This window comes from Leguminivora glycinivorella, chromosome 27 (assembly GCF_023078275.1).
Source record: "Leguminivora glycinivorella isolate SPB_JAAS2020 chromosome 27, LegGlyc_1.1, whole genome shotgun sequence".
NCBI lineage: Eukaryota > Metazoa > Arthropoda > Insecta > Lepidoptera > Tortricidae > Leguminivora > Leguminivora glycinivorella.
The window spans coordinates 2,069,439-2,089,196 of NC_062997.1; the positions used below are offsets into that span (position 1 = coordinate 2,069,439).

Genomic DNA, 19,758 nt, shown 5'->3' on the forward strand with positions numbered 1-19,758 from the left:
AAAATTCAAAGTGACACATTACATAGAATCTTGCCAACACGCTCATACCCGTAAGCATTGCTTGCGTGCGAGCGAGACGAATAACAATTTCAACGCTTCAATCGTGTACGACTGAATGTTAAAATTTCATTCAAGAGAATTGCAGTTATCGCAGAATTTGAAAATAAACAATTTAAAAATTATGATTAGGTTTTAAAAAATATTGAGCCCCTTTATTTTTTAAGCCAATTTTATACTAGACTATACTAATTAGTTGTCAGGCAAGTCAAGTGAAGTTTGAAGCCGTTCGTCACACGACTGTAAGTTTAGTTAGCGTATTTTTGACTGTCTCATTTTATATTTTTAAACTGTTTTTTCTCATATTAGCCGAAAACTTTGCAAAATCCTGGGAAATGAACCTTAGGTACATTATTTAAATATAGGATCGTGTCGTAGCAGTTATACTATGGTACATAATATTAATTTCTACACGTTAGATGTTTGAACTTTTACTTTTATCATTGAGCTGATACATTGGTACAAAATATTTGAAATAACCATTAATGTAACAATAACATTATCTTAAGAGCCTAGCGGAAGTGAAATGTAAAGACACTATGACATGTTTTTATTAGATTTGTAACCGTTTGAACCATAAGTTTATTAAATGTTATTTTATGTGTTTATATCTGTTTACACCCGTGCTGATACGATCGTGAGGTTGTTACCGATTTGTTAACATATAATTGTCAATTTGTGACGCTATCCGGGTAAAGGTACCTTATTGTCGATGGCGCTTACGTCCCGCGGCGTCGTTTTTGTATACGAACGTCGCTCATAACGCCTTAAGCGCCATCGACAATAAGGTCCTTTACCCAGATAACGTCACATTTTAACATTATATGTTTTGAATATGAAATATTTTTTATTTTAGGATGGTATTATGTCCTTTTATAGTTATTTGTTATACAAGGGGGCAAAGCTGTATTTTAACGCCGAGTGTGGAATTGAAAGACGAGCAAGTGAAAGGATTCTATAGTTGAACCACGAGCGAAGCGAGTGGTTCGAGAATAGAATCCTGAACTTGCGAGTTTTTCAACACACGAGAAGTAAAATACATTTGCACCCGAGTGTAACACAAAACTTTTCCCCTCGCTATTAGCGAGGAAACTACAACGCAAAAAATGCGTTTATCACTGCTTCCAGTAGTTCCACAGGTGGTAAATCATCTTTATTACTAGATTCACCTACTTTTATCAATTTTAAAGCAGTTAATTTGACTTTATTCAAGGTCAAATTACTTTACCCACTAGTGGATAAAATGCGTTTTTACCTGCTGGTATTAAAGGACAAAACACGTGTTTCCGAGCTAGTGAGGGGAAAAAAAAAAATATAATGTCATCAAAATTCGATTTTTTCGGTTGGAAAGGGATTATACTTTGTGGGGACTTTCTGACAGCGACCTTCAAAATCCACCAATCAAATAAAATCGACTTAATATGTTTTGGTGGATTTTGAATTTTGCTGTCAGAAAGACCTGGTGCCTCAGAAATCTCAGAATCATCATAGTCATCTTTTAGAATGTATGTAGAGAACAATTTCGCAACTGAGGGTTGAATCTTCGATGCTTGATGATGATGATGTTAATGAGTACACAGTTAAGAAAGGCTCACTTTCAAATATAATTGCAAATGTCCCTGCGTGACGCTAAAAATTCAATTCTATAGGTACAATTAGTAGACAGTGTTGTTAATAATATATTTCGTTTAACGTATCTTTGTGTTAAGTATTTTAACGTCACTCGGTAGACAAATTAAATTTCCAAAAAATTCAAAATTTTCACATGATTGAAAGTTATTTTCATAAAATACGGGAATGAAAATATTTACCGAATTGAAAGTTTCTTTCATTTTCCGTAAAATTTCTGAGACTTTCTTGTATTTTTTTAACATGTGTATGGACAATAAATGTCATAGTGCCGTGGAAGCAGTATCAGACCTTTGAACGAAGCTTACAAATTGAGAAAACCAATCTATTTTATGCCGCTGTGTCCTTAAAAATTCTATATCGAAACCCTTCAGAAAGGTCGCTATGTACGAACGAAAGTGACACATAACCACAGTATAAAACCAGTAATAATTCTTCTAACAAATTTTGCTCCGCGCGGTTTGTCCTTGAGTAGCGCTCGCACGCAGCGAGGTGCAGAGAGTACATGTGGAAACCCAAGGTCGCGCGCGGCGCGTGCGAGAGAGCCAAACACCGATCGCGGGAGATTCACTACTGGGTCGTCCTTATACTATAACTTTTTATAAGTATCTGTCTTTTAAGGCTGATATATACATACACACTTAAAACGAAAGTGGACGTTCGTATGAAATGAGCTTTTCATACAAACGTTGTCTTTTATGGATAGTGACATTATTTGAAATATATTTCGACTCTTTTGCGCAACTTGGGTTTTGCATATTTTACCACTGCGCTTAATTATTTTTACGCAAAAAAGCAGAAAGACTTACATTTCGTTAAAGTAAATCCGAGCCAACTTTTAAACCGTCCACTGTGTCACTTTCCTTCATTACATTACATAAAAAATCAACAACAGAAACCCTAGTGTAAATTTCATTCTAGAACGTATCGATTCAAGCCTCATTTTGTATGGAATTTTGAACAGCGCACCAAGCGGGACGTTTTGGTAACAGCTTAACTATACATAATGATGCTTATTTAACACGTAAGTTTTATTGAATGAAATTTACACTAGAAGTACAGAATGCATCGAGCACGCAAGCTTACTAACACCATTCACATTCCAACCAGCAAAAACAGCAAAGATTCACAAAACGAGCGCTTTTCTCCACTTTGTTACTTATGACTTCCATTTTGTTACGCTCAGCGGCCAGCGATCAGCGTCAAGCGTAAGAATCTGACTTTCAATTGTACGACTGATAAAGTTTCTACATGGTAATTTATCGGCGAAATTGAAAATTTTCGTTTCAAGAATGTATGTTTCATTTGTTCCTAAAATGAAAACGATAACATTTTGGACACTTTCCGCCGCTTACGCCTTTGAGGGGATTTGAAGACTTTGCAATATGCGATTTAAGACGCAGATCGCTTGACACGAACGCTCCGCTGACCGCCCGAGAGTTTAGAACTATACCATTGCTAGCGTTTTGTGAATCGAACAGGCTGAACTACGAAGCCCAAGGTTAAGGCTATCTGCATCAGGCTATGGCGAGCAATCTCGCCGCGCGCGTTATGAAGTCCAGTATGCGTCGCCAGAAGTTACGCAGTGCGTTCGAGCGAGAGAAGAGAAATCTCCAGAGGAAGAATACAGCAGCCAGTTGGGTCAGAATGTGGACTATGTGTAACCTGGAAACAAAGGAGTGCTTAACACCAAAGAGGATCGAGTATTATAGAGAAGGCAAAGATGTGGCCTACGATGGAGTGAGCTCGCCCAGAAGATGCCTCAAATGATGAAGGGAAACTTTTGAACTTCAGTCTTGACAATTTGGCCCATATTATTAGCTTGATATGTGTTAAAATGTCAAATATTAATATAAGCGTCATCTAGACGAGCGTTCCCAAAGGTGTAATGCCATCTACGCCACCGTACCTTTTTCTCTATGGCTTTGAGGTACGTTTTTTTTCATAGAACGTACGTCTATACGGAGTTACATATGTCTTTGTTAACACTGATTTAAACTTTCACGATGTTTACACATTTTTATTTGAATTGTGTCGACAAGGTGACATCCCTAGTGCACAAACTGTTCAAGTGGGTAGTCAGGACCAAGTGCGGGTAGTTCGAAAAACTCGTACAGCTAGAAGATGTTGATGTCAACTTCAGCCAGTCTGCTCCGAGACCACGGGGACAATGCCGTCCTTGAAACGTCGGAGGTTAGTGTTTAAAACATAGTAATACGCGATGAAGTCCCGTTTGCAATTTTAAATAAAGGAGTGCTTAGCCAATTGAGCGCTTACAAAAGATCACAACTTTAAAATATTGAGGGCGATTTTTGAATCTCACATACGGGATTTTGTCACTAAAATACCGGTTGAAAACGGTGACTTGCTTATTATTTTCCGTGACAATTTTCTGAATTCGAACACGTAAAAGTCAAAAATCGGCCCGAATGTGTCTGAACTTTGAACAAGAGCATCCACATTATTTCACCATTACCGTAGCACATGACCAAATACGATATGCGATGTGCGCGTTGTTGGACTTATCATTTGAATGATAACTGATAATATTCTTACCTTCGGAGATGAGTCCTGGACCGAGGCAGTGTGTCAGGGCTCTCTTTGAACAAGAACCTCCTGATGCCAAGCACGTAGCTCTCTATGTACGCATCCCAGTCGATGTTTCTGTAAATAAGAATAAGAATAGTTTACTTAAAAGGAAATATTTTGAAAAACATTGGTAAGTCAATATCCAGAGAAAATGCTGGTGTCGCCTAAATAGAATTGGCACGGGTCATGGTAGATGCAATCACATCAGTGATCAGATACATTTTGGGGATAGAACGAGAGTCTGTTATGTGACTGCGGCCTTGAGGATCAAACTACCCAGCACATAGTCGAACGATGCATAAAGATATATATATATTATAACATAGTGTGGGAAACTGAGCGCGATGGCGCGTGGCTTGCTGTCCCTGTCACACCACACTATGTTATACAATAATTATAGCAGCCCAGTGATAAACACCTCTGCTACTTGTTTTAATATTCATGGGCCATTTTTTTCAAAGTTGTCCACCCCACTTTTTTTTTGGATTTGGAATTTTATAGGTGGTGTCCACTCAGAATCGCGAGCTCTTTCAATTGTAATAGGAGAAAAAAAGTGTCCAAAGGTTTTTTTCCATTCCGTTACCATTTTTTCATACATTTTGTATGGCGGTAACGAAATGGAAGGTTTGAAAAAATGTATGGAAATCTTGGGACATTTTTTTTCTCCTACCAGGATAACAAGAGCTCGCGATTCTGAGTAATAATCACATGAAAAATACCCATGTTACAAAAAAGTGGGATGGACAACTTTGAAAATGGACCAGATCCTTAGACCGTTTTCACATTATCCGATCCGATATCGGATGTCGGAAGGGTTTCTATAGAAAAAATCCAAGATGGCGCCTGTAATGTATGGGATATCGGTCCGACATCCGATATCGGATCGGATAATGTGAAAACGCACTTACTACTTCTTTTTTACTGACCTGACGTTAAAGTCGAAAATGCGTCTGTCCTCAGGCGATAGGGCCGTGCACAGAGCCTGAACGTTGTCATCCGCGAACGCCCACTGGCGGGTGGTGAAGTATTCGAGGCAGGCCGCCGCCTTTTCCAATTTGTTTTGCACCCGCATCATCCTGTAAATACATTCATTAATAACTATTTAACGATTTTCATGATACATAGCTAAGAACACTCCCGACTAACTCAACTTACAAACAAAAAAAACTAAATCTAAATCGGTTCATCCGTTCGGGAACTACGATGCTACAGACAGACACACACACAGACAGATAGACATGACATCGACATGTTTCATGAAAATCGGTCCACTATTTCGTCCCATCGACTTATAGCGTATTTGAAAAGTTACTAAAGTTGCAAGTTTTTTTCTAAGAAAAGTTGCCAATCTTAAATAATTAACTCCATAGGTAGTACCAGTGGCGGCTGTAGAAACTTTTTGCTAGGCAACATTGAGCAAAAAGAAACCTACTTTTTAACCGACTTCAAAAAAAGGAGGAGGTTCTCAATTCGACTGAATGTTTTTTTTTGTATGTATGTTCGGTACTCGATATCTCAGAGAATCTTGAACCGATTTTCAAATTTTTTTTTCAATCGATCCGGTATAACCCCGAGATGGTCCCATTGGCACCAAGTCGGGGTCTGATGATGGGATCTTGGAGAAATCGAGGGAACTCTTCAAATGTTATAGGCACATGTAATGTTTTTAGTGTATTTTTCAAAGGTACACCAGTATTTACGCCTGATGGTAATAATTTTATGCGGCTGAGCTGGTGATGGAAGGTCAACTCCTCAATGGTTAGGAGTTAAGGATAATTCTTTCACTACTGTACTGTACATATATTCGGACTGATACATATAATATTAATAGGAACCACTAAAAATCAACAAATAAATAATTTTTTTTTTACAAAAAATAAAACCGCCTTCAAAAATAAGCGCGTTACAAAACACGGAGAAACTAAAAAGCAAAAAATAATAAACCTTTGAATTCAGATTTCTTATCGGATTGCAATAATCTAAACATCCAAATTATAAACAAATCAATTATTTTTGGAGTCGGGGCCAGCCTGCGTATGGTTGGATGGGGCAAACAGGAAATAGCAAGGCGACGAACAGGTCTGGTACCGACTACATTATTATTTTTATTATTTTTTGCTCTTTAGTTTCTCCGTGTTTTGTAACGCGCTTATTTTTGAAGGCGGTTTATATATTAGGTACTTTACTAGTAATCAATTTTAGGCAAGCCGGTGGGAATCGGCTTGTATGGATCAGCCGCTGCTGATAGGTACTATCAGCTGCAAAAGTGCATGGTGAATTTATCAATCATCTGTCACTGCTCAGTGTACTTACATGGGTTTCTTGCCCGTGGCCCGTGCAAAGGTGTCCATCACGAAGGCGGGGGCCCGGTGCTCGATCAGCGAGAGAGCGGTGTGTTTGAGGCGGTTGTTCGTTATATCACCGCCTGGGTACCAGAGCACTTCGCCTAGAAACAAGAGTTTTAATAGATTAGGTGCAGAATAAATAAATAAATAAATATTAGGGACACCTTACACAGATCAACTTAGCCCCAAACTAAGCAAAGCTTGTACTAGGTGCTAAGCGACGATATAAATACTATAAAAGTTGACAATATATGGTTAAAGTTATCTATACTAAAAGAAAGAAAGAAAATAATAAATAATAATATTAACAAACTGAGTTAAATTATATCTTCCTTTTATACTCAACGTTAAAATTAAATTGATGTTGCAACTGTAGGTATAACGTTAAATTTATGTTGCAATTGTTAAGTTGTTTTGTGTTAAATTGTAAATTTGTATATTCATATTCATTTCCAAATTCTAAATTTGTGATTGAATACTTTACTTTACTTTAATCATGCATGTAAAACTATTTATTCCTGCTTGTTAAAGTCAACTTTTTATTTTTATTTTACTTCTATTATTTTTCGGAGCAAAAAATTCTGTAATAGCTATAAGTGGAAACTGTTTTGGCTTATGAGTTAACTATGTTTCTTTACCTTAATGTATTATTATGTGCTGTATGTTTCCCAAATAAATAAATAAATAAAAAAAATAAAAAATATACTTACTGAAGGGATGTTTCCGCATGTATTTAAAGCTGGTCCGCACGAAGCGCTGCCACGTGATTGGGTTCTGCTGCCCGGTGCAGCAGTTGTAAACGAGCACGCCATCGTTTCTGTGGACAAAATATTGTCAGACAGACAGACAAACAAACAGACAGACATGTCAAACTTACAACACCCCGTCGTTTTTGCGTCGGGGGTTAAAAATACTTGAAACATATTTTTCGCAATCATTTGTATTAGTTAAAACTGCCAATTTGAAGTGTTTACAAAGAGGACCAGTCAATTTATTTGTTTTATCGTGTTTTATCAGCGACCAGGGGAAATACTCAGTCCAGGGGAGATACTGTTGCACAGGGGAGGATACTTTGTGACCAGGGAAGAGACAGTTGTATGAAAAATTTAGTTTTATTTTTTAAGAAATAACTCTATTTATTGTTTTTATTATAATTATTGATTATTTATACTCAGACTTTACATTTCATAACATTTTTACAGCAAGAAAAGTGATAATTCCTTAATGAGTTGACTTATTTTTCACTTCTCCATATTATCCATTAAAACAAAAATAATTTTAATGTACAATCAATAGGCAACAAGTAAACAAAAGCCTATCCTTTTAATATCAGTATTAAACCTTTTTATTAAACAGCTTCACGAAAATTTCATATGAAGTTGAATGTGAATGTGTCCTCTTTTTTCTTAATAGTTGCGTTTTTCTGGAAAGAAAACCTTCTATCGTAAAGCTAGAATAAAAATAGGTACAACGCTAAACAAAGGTTAAGAGAAAACGGAAATAAAAATAATCAAAACTAGTACAAAAGTATCTCCCCTGGCTTTTTTGATACGCCAGGGGAGATACATTTTCGATGAAAATCAAAAATAGCTGTAAAAGTGTTTCTCGTACGCAATTCATAAATAAACGTAACAATATATTCAACATTTACAGTGAATATTGTTATATATATTAGTATTTAAACAAATGATTGTGAAATAAAAGTGACCAGAGGAAAGACTGCATTCACTCAACATTTCTGTACCCAGCGAGTGCCGTGGCCGAAATAATCAACAAAACGGATGCATAGTTGCCTTACGCGCCTCTTGACGGTAACTTCACATAACACCCTGTGTATTAGACGACAGAACCTCCACAGATTAACAAATTAAACCGACTTTTGAACGAAAACTAAAAAGCCAGGGGACGAGACACGAAACACGTAGGACAAAGTTTAGAGTTCATAATAAAATTGTTGTTAAATACAGTAATATAAGAAATTCCACTCATAAAATACTGTTCCTTAGTTATTTATGTTTGTAAAATTAAGGCTATTAAAATAATAAGTGAATTTTAACAAAGTCATAATTACTTGTTGACAAATAAATTCGGTTGGGGGACAGGCCAGGGGAGAGACATTTTTCCTACATTAGAGCTGATTGTGACTAATTTACATGAATTTCTGTAATAATTTTGAGTGCCCAGGTAGAAAACATTTAGTTTTATAAAATAAATATGTTATTATGAAGTATTATCCTGAAAAAATATATTTTTTTGTCAGTGCCGTCGAAAGTACCTCTTAACTTAGAATCACCCAATCATTAATAATGGATTTTTAGCGTTCCGAGGCTTGCGAGGGATTCAAGGTACGAAGAATGAATTGGAATGAATTGTCGCCACGGTATTTCCGTAACCTTCAAGAAAAGAGCGTACAGTCGTACACCCATCTTAAAGGCCGGCAACGCACCTCCAACACTTCTGGTGTTTCGGGTGTCCATGGCCGGCAGTGATCGCTTACCATCAGGTGACCCGCGACCTATCTGCTCGTATGCTTATTATCCCATAAAATAGTACATTACGATACAAGTGCGTAAAAAAGGAAGTTCGAAACGAGTGGCGATAAATTAAAACACGATCGAAGGGAGTGTTTTAAATCGACACGAGTTACGAATTTCCTTTTCGCGCGTGTATCGTACGACGTTTTTCAGTACAGATGAGCCTCCGAAGTTTCGACTTGGCATATAATGAACCACTTCTCGCACTAGTGCGCAAAAAAAACGCCATCTGTACTGAAAAATGGTTTTTTGAAGTATCAAGAGAAAAAAATCTCACCTTCTCTGGCTTGTCCGCCACGCACACACGATCATCAAATTAATAACTGTGTCCACGGGAACGAGATCGGCCACCCGCGCCCCAGTGCCCAACATGCTACGGAAGATGCCCTTGCCAACAGCCGCTATGATGCCATTGGGTCCGTTCCAGTTGTCCACCCAACCCTGGACCGGTTCTCGGACAGAAGACAACACTGGAAATAAAAAATAAGATTTTGCAACATTTTTTGCAAGCTTTAATCGCCGACTGTACCTTTCTTTCAATAGTCATCTACTGTAAATTGAAATAGATATCATACACGAAAGAAAAAAACGGCAAGGCCTACTGGTGGCCGAGCTGGGAATCGAACCCGGGTCTTCAGCTTACGCGGCTAACGTCTTTACCACTAGACCACACGCCCGCCAGTCATCTACTGCTCTCCGAGACGTTTCTAAAAACCCCTTACTCGATGGGGATACGACGTTTCATGACAGAGTTCCCATGACCACCTTTCTGCTCCATCATCAGGGCAATTCCACGTAACTGTAATGTAAGTGACCACTTCATTGCATGTTTTTTTATTTATGATGCAAATTGAAGTCTTAATTTATCTCTAGATAAGCCTACTTTTAATCCTTAGATATATTGATATTTAAATTAGCACCAAAAATAAAAAAAACATGCAAATAATTGGTCACTTACATTACTCTGTTACATGGAATTACCCATCAGATCAGCTCCATGATACTATAATATCGTCACTACTTTGAAAAAATCTCGTATCTCACGCTGCTCTTCAAAATAAAAACGCAGTAAGTCTGTATGTATTCCATACATACTTACTACAATTTTCTTTTCATTGTCAGACTAAGATACAAGGTTTTTTAAAAGTAGTGACGATATTGCATTGTCACGTGCTTTACATATGTGTGCAAAATTTCAGCACAATCGGAAATCGGGAAGTGGGTCAAATTTAGCTTCTACGTTTTGACGCACATTAACATACTAACAAGGCAAGTTGAATAAAAGCTTGTAAAAAAGCATGTTAACAAAGAAAAAAACGCGCAGAAACGAAGTAAAACTTTGGGGGTAAAAGCGCGTTCATGTCTTTTGTCTTATACCACCTGTATGTGTAGCATAATAAGAAAATTGGACGGTGTTATGGAATAGCGAACTAAGCGCCAAAATCCGAAAAAAAAGTTATGAATGCAGTTCGGATATAAATGTGATAATCTATAGTATTGATTATTTCTTTGTTGAAAAATCATGCTTACAGCCTTATTTTAAGGGGTAGAATCAAGCGACACGTTAAAATTTGTATGGCCCTGTGTACTAAGTCGTTACGTAAAAACGAATTGAACGCCAAATTTACTTTTACAAATTATAATAAGCGTATATTCTAAATCGCAAAATCGAGTTAAACGCCATAAAGATGTTATTAATTCGTTTTGGTTTAAAGTTTTGATGATTTATAAACGCAATATCGATTTAACCGCCCTATTGGTGTCGTTTAATTCGTTGTTACATATTTGAAATTGCAGGATATTTCGCTTAATGAGAACTAAGTATCAAGAGGTTTTGTTATATCATAATATCTTATGTGTGTAATCCTGGCTAGTACTAATGAATTATTATTAGTTACAATGCCAATTTTGCCATATATGCTGATTTTTTTGACATTTATTAAAAAAAGTTGATTGCAGAACAAAACTAAATTGTTAGACGGATTAGGCTCCCCACAGACAGTCTTAAAAATTCATAATCTTAAAAAAAACTTGTATGCAATCTGACAGTTCAGATCTGTCAGTGTCTTGTCAGTGTCAGTTTGAACTGTCAGATTGCATACAAGTTTTTTTTAAGATTATGAATTTTTAAGACTGTCTGTGGGGAGCCTTAGTCCTAATCATTGTGGAGGAAAACATTGTTGTTAATTTATTTACAATAGCACTATTTACTCAAATATATGGAATTTTATTTTATTCCAGTATTCACTTTACCTCTAACAATTTGCATTAAAGAATCAAGCGACAAAATATGTCTCATAGTACGCTACGGCGAAATAAATTAACCTCATCACAGTATTAGTTCAATAAAGAATCAAGCGGAAAAACGTTAATAACTTCGAAACTTAAATAGGTATGGTGTTATTTTTTTTATCAATTTAAATTATGAACACTTTTATAGGTTCAATGTCAAAATTAACTTTTTTTCTTTATAAATGAACTTACAACAACTGATTCAAATTTCAAATCTTTCTAGCTCATTTTCTCGATTTCAACTAACTGTCGCTTGATCGCTTATTCCATAACACTGTCCAATTTACAATTACTTATCTACTTTTAAATGCGTATTATGCTGTTACTTCCATGAGTTGTTGCATTATTAACATTATAGTCCTCTGCCCGTGTGGTGACCGGGTTAAGAATTTCACCACCCCCTTTCTTCCCGTGGGTGTCGATATGTTGTAGAAGGCGACTGTGGGATATGGGTTAAATTGTGGCGTAGGCGAGTGGCTAGCAACTTGTCACTGCAATGTCACAGTTTCGTTTTCTTTCAACCCCTTATTTGCCAAGAGTGGCACTGAAACTTTAGTTTCATGTGCTCTGCCTACCCCTTCATGGGATACAGACGTGATTATATAAGTATGTATAGTATAGTCCTCTAAATCGTTGCATAATGAAAATAATACACCCCTTAACCGTTGCATAATGAATATTATAGCATTGCTTACCAATAGACGGTCGGACAATGGCCACAGGCAGCTTGCCACACTCCTTTATCAGCATATCTTCCGCTAGCGCCTTCGTGAATGTATACGTGTTTGGCCGGTCACCTGTAAAAAACATGATACTTATTTACTTACGAGAAAAAATTGAGGTAAAATCCTACAGTTTTAGGTGGGACTTAAACCCTGGGTCGCGGTTCTGCGATCTGAGATGCCAAAATGTCACTAACACAGCGAAAATTTCAGGCCCCATAGCCGAATGGCATTTCTGCGACGCGAAACGAAACGCTGTGAAGTACGTAGTCTGGCCCTGTCACGCCAATACGCAAGAGCGATAGAGATAGATATCTACGAGCGTTTCCTTTCGTGAGCGTTTCGTGAGCGTTTGTGCCATTCGGCTACGCACCCTGATCACTTGTATGAGCATCAATTGATATGCACACAATATGAGCGTGCGGTGAGTGCACGCTCATATTATAGAGGGTGTCCCACACTTACCAACGAGATCAGGAGTGATTCTATCCACCAGCTCATCTGGTAAGGTCTGGACCAGGGTGACCACGTGTTCAGGGTGCGCCGGGGGAGCGTAGACCGTCTCTTCTACGCGTTCTCGCTCACAATTACAGTACGCTGTTGAGACGTGGACTAGAGCCTGGAATTAAACAGAAAAGATTTAGAATTGGCAATTTGCATGATTTTTTAAATACAATTTTACTAGGGGCAACTTTCATGCATGATTTTTGACGTCAACCCCAGGATGATTCAAATTGTTTTGACGCAAAAACGACGGGGTGTTATAAGTTTGACGTGTCTATCTGTCTGTGTGTTTGTCTGTCTGTGGCATCGTAGTTCCCGAACGGATGAACCGATTTAGATTTAGTTTTTTTTTGTCTGAAAGCTGAGTTAATCGGGAGTGTCGCAGTCGGGGGTTTTTTCAAAAAATTTTAATACAATTCTACTTGTTTATACCAGGGCCCGTAACTTTCATGCAGATGACATCAATTTGACGGCACGCTGCATATTCATACAGGATGATTCAAATAGTTTTAATCATCATAATAGTTTTAATAAATTAATCATTATTCATCAATAATTTTAATCATGACTTCAAATCTAATCTATTCGGGTATCGATATCGAAATTAATATAATAGGATAAAAGTATTTTAAGAACGTATGTTTTTTAGCAATAATAGTTATTTGTTATACAAGGGGGCAAAGTTGTATTTTAACGCCGAGTGTGGAATTGAAAAACGAGCAAGTGAAAGGATTCTATAGTTGAACCACGAGCGAAGCGAGTGGTTCGAGAATAGAAACCTGAACTTGCGAGTTTTTTAACACACGAGAAGTAAAATACATTTGCACCCGAGTGTAACACAAAACTTTTCCCCTCACTAAAGCGAGGAAACTACAAAGCAAAAAATGCGTTTATCACTGCTTCCAGTAGTTCCACAGGTGGTAATACTTTGGCCGTTTTGGAGTTATTAGACTCTGTAGCGTATCTAAGAGATACTTTTTGACGAACCTATTTTGAAGTTCGAGTCAGGCCCATTCACGAATTTCTCCCATGTGATGAGTTAATGTCTAAGGCTATGAATTTTACCCCCGCCTTTTCTCGTCGTATAAGACTGTAGGATTTCAATTGTGGAGTGGGCGATGTATTAATTTCGTGTTATTTATTGCGAAACTAGAACAGTTTCGTGTGCTCTGCCCACCTATTTTAGGAATACAAGTGTTGCAGGCGATATAATTTAAAATTTTCCATTTCAATGGGATTTTTAATCTTAATAGGTATCATGCATTTATTTGCGTAAATCATGTTTTTGCGTAAATCATGCCCGTGTCGTGACGGGTTAGGAATTTCACCACCCCCTTTCTTCCCGTGGGTGTCGTAGAAGGCGACTGTGGGGTATGGGGTAAATTGTTGCGTAGGCGAGAGGCTGGCAACCTGTCACTTCTTTGGCACAGTTTCGTTTTCTTTCTACCCCTTATTTGCCAAGAGTGGCACTGTAACTTTAGTAGTTTCATGTGCTCTGCCTACCCCTTTATGGGAAACAGGCGTAATTGTACATTATGTTTTTGAAAAAAAAAGCATTCAAGAAAAAGAAAAAAATCACTGCCAAGAAATATATTCTTAGTAGTGGCAGTTTTTCATTAAATTTCTCTGCGTCGAACAGTTTACTTCTAAAGGAAGGTTTACCTCTAGAAGGAGCATACGATGACAGAGCTGGACCAACTGCTGTGTGCCTAGCATGTTGATAGTGACGGACAGTTTGAGTTTCTCATCAAATTTCACTGTAGCAGCTGAATGGAAAACCACAGAAACCTGAAACAAAAGACAAGTAATAAGTTTTTTTCCCCTCACTAGCTCGGAAACACGTGTTTTGTCCTTTAATACCAGCGGGTAAAAATGCATTTTATTCACTAGTGGGTAAAGTAATTTGACCTTGAATAAAGTCAAATTAACTGCTTTAAAGTTGATAAAAGTAGCTGAATCTAAAAATAAAGATGATTTACCACCTGTGGAACTACTGGAAGCAGTGATAAACGCATTTTTTGCATTGTATTTTCCTCGCTATAGTGAGGGGAAAAGTTTTATGTTATACTCGGGTGCAAATGTATTTTACTTCTCGTGTGTTAAAAAACTCGCAAGTTCAGGATTCTATTCTCGAACCACTCGCTTCGCTCGTGGTTCAACTATAGAATCCTTTCACTTGCTCGTTTTTCAATTCCACACTCGACGTTAAAATACAACTTTGCCCCCTTGTATAACAAATAACTATTAATAGGTACTACGTTATGTAGTAGGTTGAAAAACTTATATTTGTTTGTAACTCAGTGGAAAAAATCCCCTTCGCTGAACAAATTTTGTGATACTAGGAAAAAAGTTGAAAAGCATCATCGCACATAATGCTCTGATAAAAAACTTATATTTGGATCCCTTTTGTTGGACACATTTTGTGCAAATATACTCCACAGAAAAAAAAGTTGTGCCGTACCTTTTGGCAAAGCATGGCCTGGTCGGAAACGCTGATGCCAAGTTCCGGTTCCGTGATGTCGCCAACGATGGGCACAATCTTGTTCAGCTCGAAGGGCCGTTCTTTCCGTAGTGTCTCGAACAGCTGGAAATATATAGGTTTTTATTATTATTTGTAAGAGAGACGTCCAAAAGCGCCCTCCACACTCTCGGGCGTATCGCGGCCGCGGATACCACAAGTAGCCCTGTATTACCATATCTCGGACAATGGCGATCATATGAGTGAGATAATGACAGGTCTACTGGTCGCGTTCTTGACAGGCGGCACTTTCAGCGGGGAGCGGGAGTGGCCATACTGTACGATAGTGCTCTTTATTCAACTGTGGTTCGGGAGTAGAAAAAAAGGTTACCTCTCGGTTACTTCACAGTTACCGCCTGTCAAAAACGTGAACAGTCGACCTGTCATATCTCACTCACACAAGCATGGTAGGGGAACGCGGGGTTGAACGTGCCGCGGGTAGGTTGTGCCGATGGCAATATCTCCGAGAGCAAAAGAGATAGATACATTTTGTTGCTTCGTCCTGAAATGTTTTACCGCCGCGCACAGTCGGCGGCCATCTTAGTTGCGTCAGCGCCGCGCTCTGAGTAGCTCGCTGCCACAAGCTGTTTCGATGTCACGTAAGTAAATATTTTTGTGTTTTTACTTTTTGGTCTATTTTTTACATTTTGCGAGTTATTATTTCAAACGCTTATTTAGAGTGTTAATGATTTATTTAAGCAGCTTGAGTTTTGTGTATAATAACGATGTGCTCAACGTGTTTCTAAAAATCTGATGATACTTAATTGTATTGCCAAAGGGGCTCAAAGTGCCGATAACCCGGGGCTCATTGTGCCGCGGCACGACGAACCCCGTTTACGGCACAACTAACCCCGTGTAGTTCTGATCATTATCTATATTGTTGTCAGGATGAGAGTTTACAAAAAGAAGACTAACAGGGGTACCACTTCCCGGCAATTACTTCAAAAAGCCGCTGAAGCAGTTATAAAAGACGGTAGAAAATTAAAGACAGTAGCCCGTGAGCTGGAAATATGTCATACCACTTTACAAAGATATGTAAAGAAATTACAGCTTGGGGAAACACCTGCGGTGGGGTACACCCGTAAGTTGGTGTTTAATGCTGAAGAGGAAGCCGAATTAGCTTCATATGACTTATACTTGCCCAAATTGCTTTTCAGACTACTCTGACTCTGACTGATTAATGGTAAAAAAAATGTTTATTTGTTGATTTTCACTTAAAACTGCATTGTTTGTGATAAATATTTATCTAAAAACAAAAAAATGCTTGTTTTGTTAAAGTAGATATAAAAGTAGATACATAGTATTATGTTTTATGTTTTATTATTGAGTCAAATAGATATGTAATGATTGATCTCATTATAAAGTACAAAAGTCAAACATAAGATGCTAATTTAAGTTATAAAACTGTTACCATGTTGATGATTAAATTGTATTTCCGAGTTATTGTTTTGTTTTGTTCCTTTGCACACGGATTTATCGGTTTTTACATACTTTAAGGAGAAGCGGCACAACTTGCCCGACTACCGGCACAAGTCGCCCCACGATGGGGTAAATTGTGCTCCTCTGACTTTTCGTATAAAATTGGCCATAAAATAATTTGTATGAAATTTTCCTAAAAATAGCATATGGGTACAAAAACTACATAAAATTTTACATGATCTACGTTACATAGTATAAGTATATCTTTCAGTTTAAATCGAAATATGTCTCGTTTTCTTAAAATCGGCACGTTGAACCCCGCTCTCCCCTACGCGTTCACATACACGAGCTTAGGATGTGTGCTAGGAACGCGCCTCTTTCATATATTTGACCGCCAGTGTCCGAGGTGTGCCCGAACTGTTATTCGTCATTTACAAGGTCGTGCGTAGATCTTTAAAACCCTACATAAAAGCATAGAGGAATAAGTAAGGGAAGAGTTATAACTCCATACATCAGTAAATGCGAGTTATTTGTAGTGACATCTATCGTCATTCACTCGTCAATCACGCGCCAACTAGCGTAAATTATCAGTACTGCTACTCAACACTAGGTGCCGACAGTGTTGCGTCTGCCAAAAATGTAATATTAAAACAGTTTATACCTTGTATTATAAGGTGAAGTAATTGAAAGCAAAGTACAATACAATACAAATGGTTTATTCGCAGTAATATGGTTACAAAATGGTCTTATATACTAGATAGTTCTACATATTACACCTTTCCAGGCGTGCGAATTTTAAACAGTCAAGAATTCAAAATTCTTTAACTACTTATACCTAACATACTACTGATACTGATTAATACTATTGTAATATTAGCTAACAATTGTTGAGCAATAGACTTTTTGTACGTCGTGACATCTATTGACAAGTAGCAGTACTGATAATTTACGCTAGTTGGCGCGTGAATGACGATAGATGTCACTACAAATAACTCGCATTTACTGATGTATGGAGTTACAACTCTTCCCTTACTTATTCCTCTATGATAAAAGTCTATTCCCCAAAGCCAGCGCCCGCCGGCTTCCGCGCACGAGCGCAGTAACGAGAAAATTGAAAACGTATTGTTTGGCTCCGTAACCATAGCAACGCACTGTATAAATACGGCGCGCGCGTGCGCGGGGTGGCTTTGGGCAGCTGGACTGACAACGTCAAAATACAGGAGTCATTGTGAATTTCACGAAAGTTATTCTAGAAAACTACAATATTAAAAACTAAGGGCCGGTTGCACCAAACCGTCTGTCACCGTTAAACCGTTCGTTAAATTTTATCATATGGGAAGTTCCATAGACGTCTGCTGCGTGACGATGATGTGTCTGTCAAAATGTGGTTCATGCAACTGGCCCTAAGTGCATGGTCGTAGAAAAAGTATTGTATTATGCAACGGTGTTTAACTGAGTCAAAAAATACTCGTGGCGTGACTTCGCCTCAAATTGTTACCCACGCCACTAGCACACCTCGGACACTGGCGATCAAATATATGAAAGAGGCGCGTTCCTAGCACACATTCTAAGCTCATGTAGGTAAACGCGTACAATGCTTGTGTGAGTGAGATATGACAGGTCGACTGTTGGCGTTTTTGACAGGCGGTAACTGTGAGGTAACCGAGAGGGGGTGGGTGGCACTTTCAGCGGGAAGCGGGAGTAGCCATACTGTACGATAGTACTCTTTATTATACTGTGCTGTCTTTATTGTGTGTCTTTATTAGACTAGTGAGTCTTTTTCGACCTCCTTTAAACGCCAGTTGCATAAAGGGTTCCCCTTGTTTTGGCATAATTTTACAATCGAGAATTATTTTTGGCATAATCGATATTGGCATAATTCACCTTTCGCATAATCTGTTATGGCATAGTATAGTTACGCATAATTTGTCTAGGCATATTTTTGTTTGTCCGAATATATTTATGCATAAAGGTTACTCACCGAATGGTTTTTATGCATAAATTATTTCTGCATAACATGGTTTAGTGGAAATTTACTACGCAGAATTTTTATCATTTTTTTTAGTAGTATATTATACTGTATTGTTACTTAGGAACGCCACAGACAGTCTTAAAAATTCATAATCTTAGAAAAGATTTGTTGTTGTTTGAACTGTCAGTTTGCATACAAATCTTTTCTAAGATTATGAATTTTTAAGACTGTCTGTGGCGTACCTTAATGTCTATTATTCCTTACCGGTGACTGTGTGAGTTCAGTGAGACGCGACGCCACATCCTGACCCCTCTTCGGTCGCATGAGCAGATAGATATTCTTGATCTTTGGACAGCTGCGTAACAACTTCTCAACTAGAACCTGGAATATGAAATATCTAATTATAAATAAGGTACACATTCGTTAAAATCTTTTTGAATAATTCTGAATAATAAAATAATAATTAATTTTAATTTGGATCACGTCTCCGATTTTGATAAAAATTGGTAGGCTGATAGTCTATGATGCTGAGCCCACTAGGTTTCCCAAAATGTCCTAGGTTGTCTGTATGAAACTTTCCTTTTTTGTTACCGAAAATGTATAGAAATCTGGTCACAAAAAAGGAAGGTTTCATACAAACAACCTAGGACATTTAGGGAAACCTAGTGGATCTTGCTCAGCATCATGGACTCTATCAGCCTACCAATTTTTATCAAAATCAGAGACGTGATCCAAATGTACAATCTGTTTGACCATACTACAAAAACTGTATGACCTATCTGGATCCCCAAACTGTAAGAATTACATCATCACCATTTGAAAACGGGATGCATGACATTGTAGTTAGTCATGTTTTAAATCCAGCGTTTAGTGGGCGAGTACCTACCGAATGTTAAAAGATCTGTATTGTTCCCATACTCTTGCTTTAAGTTTTGGGATCATATAAATTAGCACCTAAATTAGGCATATAATAGGCTAGTTTCCTACTTGTCAAATCAGCTTCTTTTTAAGAACTGTCAAAACGATTTGCTAATATGGAATTATTATGAAATACTGAGTGACTATAGTTATTTGTTTTACAAGGGGGCAAAGTAGTTGTTTAACCGCACGTGCCAATATTGATACCTGAGCAAGCGAAAGATTCCAATATTGAACCGCGAGCGTAGCGAGTGGTTCA

General features: G+C 37.8%; 1 protein-coding gene across 2 annotated transcripts in view; it reads right to left on the minus strand.

Moving 5' to 3' along the window:
* Positions 1 to 1,359: 1,359 nt before the first annotated feature.
* Positions 1,360 to 19,758, minus strand: part of LOC125240226 (putative fatty acyl-CoA reductase CG5065) — a 71,479-nt gene continuing 53,080 nt past the window's right edge. For both annotated transcript variants that reach the window (XM_048148051.1, XM_048148050.1), the window contains exons 3-13: positions 18,846 to 18,962; positions 15,134 to 15,256; positions 14,335 to 14,460; positions 12,634 to 12,787; positions 12,142 to 12,243; positions 9,432 to 9,624; positions 7,331 to 7,437; positions 6,589 to 6,721; positions 5,202 to 5,351; positions 4,243 to 4,350; positions 1,360 to 3,351 (exon numbers count right to left, since the gene is read on the minus strand). In XM_048148051.1, the coding sequence (XP_048004008.1) occupies positions 3,204 to 3,351; positions 4,243 to 4,350; positions 5,202 to 5,351; positions 6,589 to 6,721; positions 7,331 to 7,437; positions 9,432 to 9,624; positions 12,142 to 12,243; positions 12,634 to 12,787; positions 14,335 to 14,460; positions 15,134 to 15,256; positions 18,846 to 18,962 (1,461 nt within the window). In that variant the 3' untranslated portion in view covers positions 1,360 to 3,203. The remainder of the gene's footprint in view (positions 3,352 to 4,242; positions 4,351 to 5,201; positions 5,352 to 6,588; positions 6,722 to 7,330; positions 7,438 to 9,431; positions 9,625 to 12,141; positions 12,244 to 12,633; positions 12,788 to 14,334; positions 14,461 to 15,133; positions 15,257 to 18,845; positions 18,963 to 19,758) is intronic.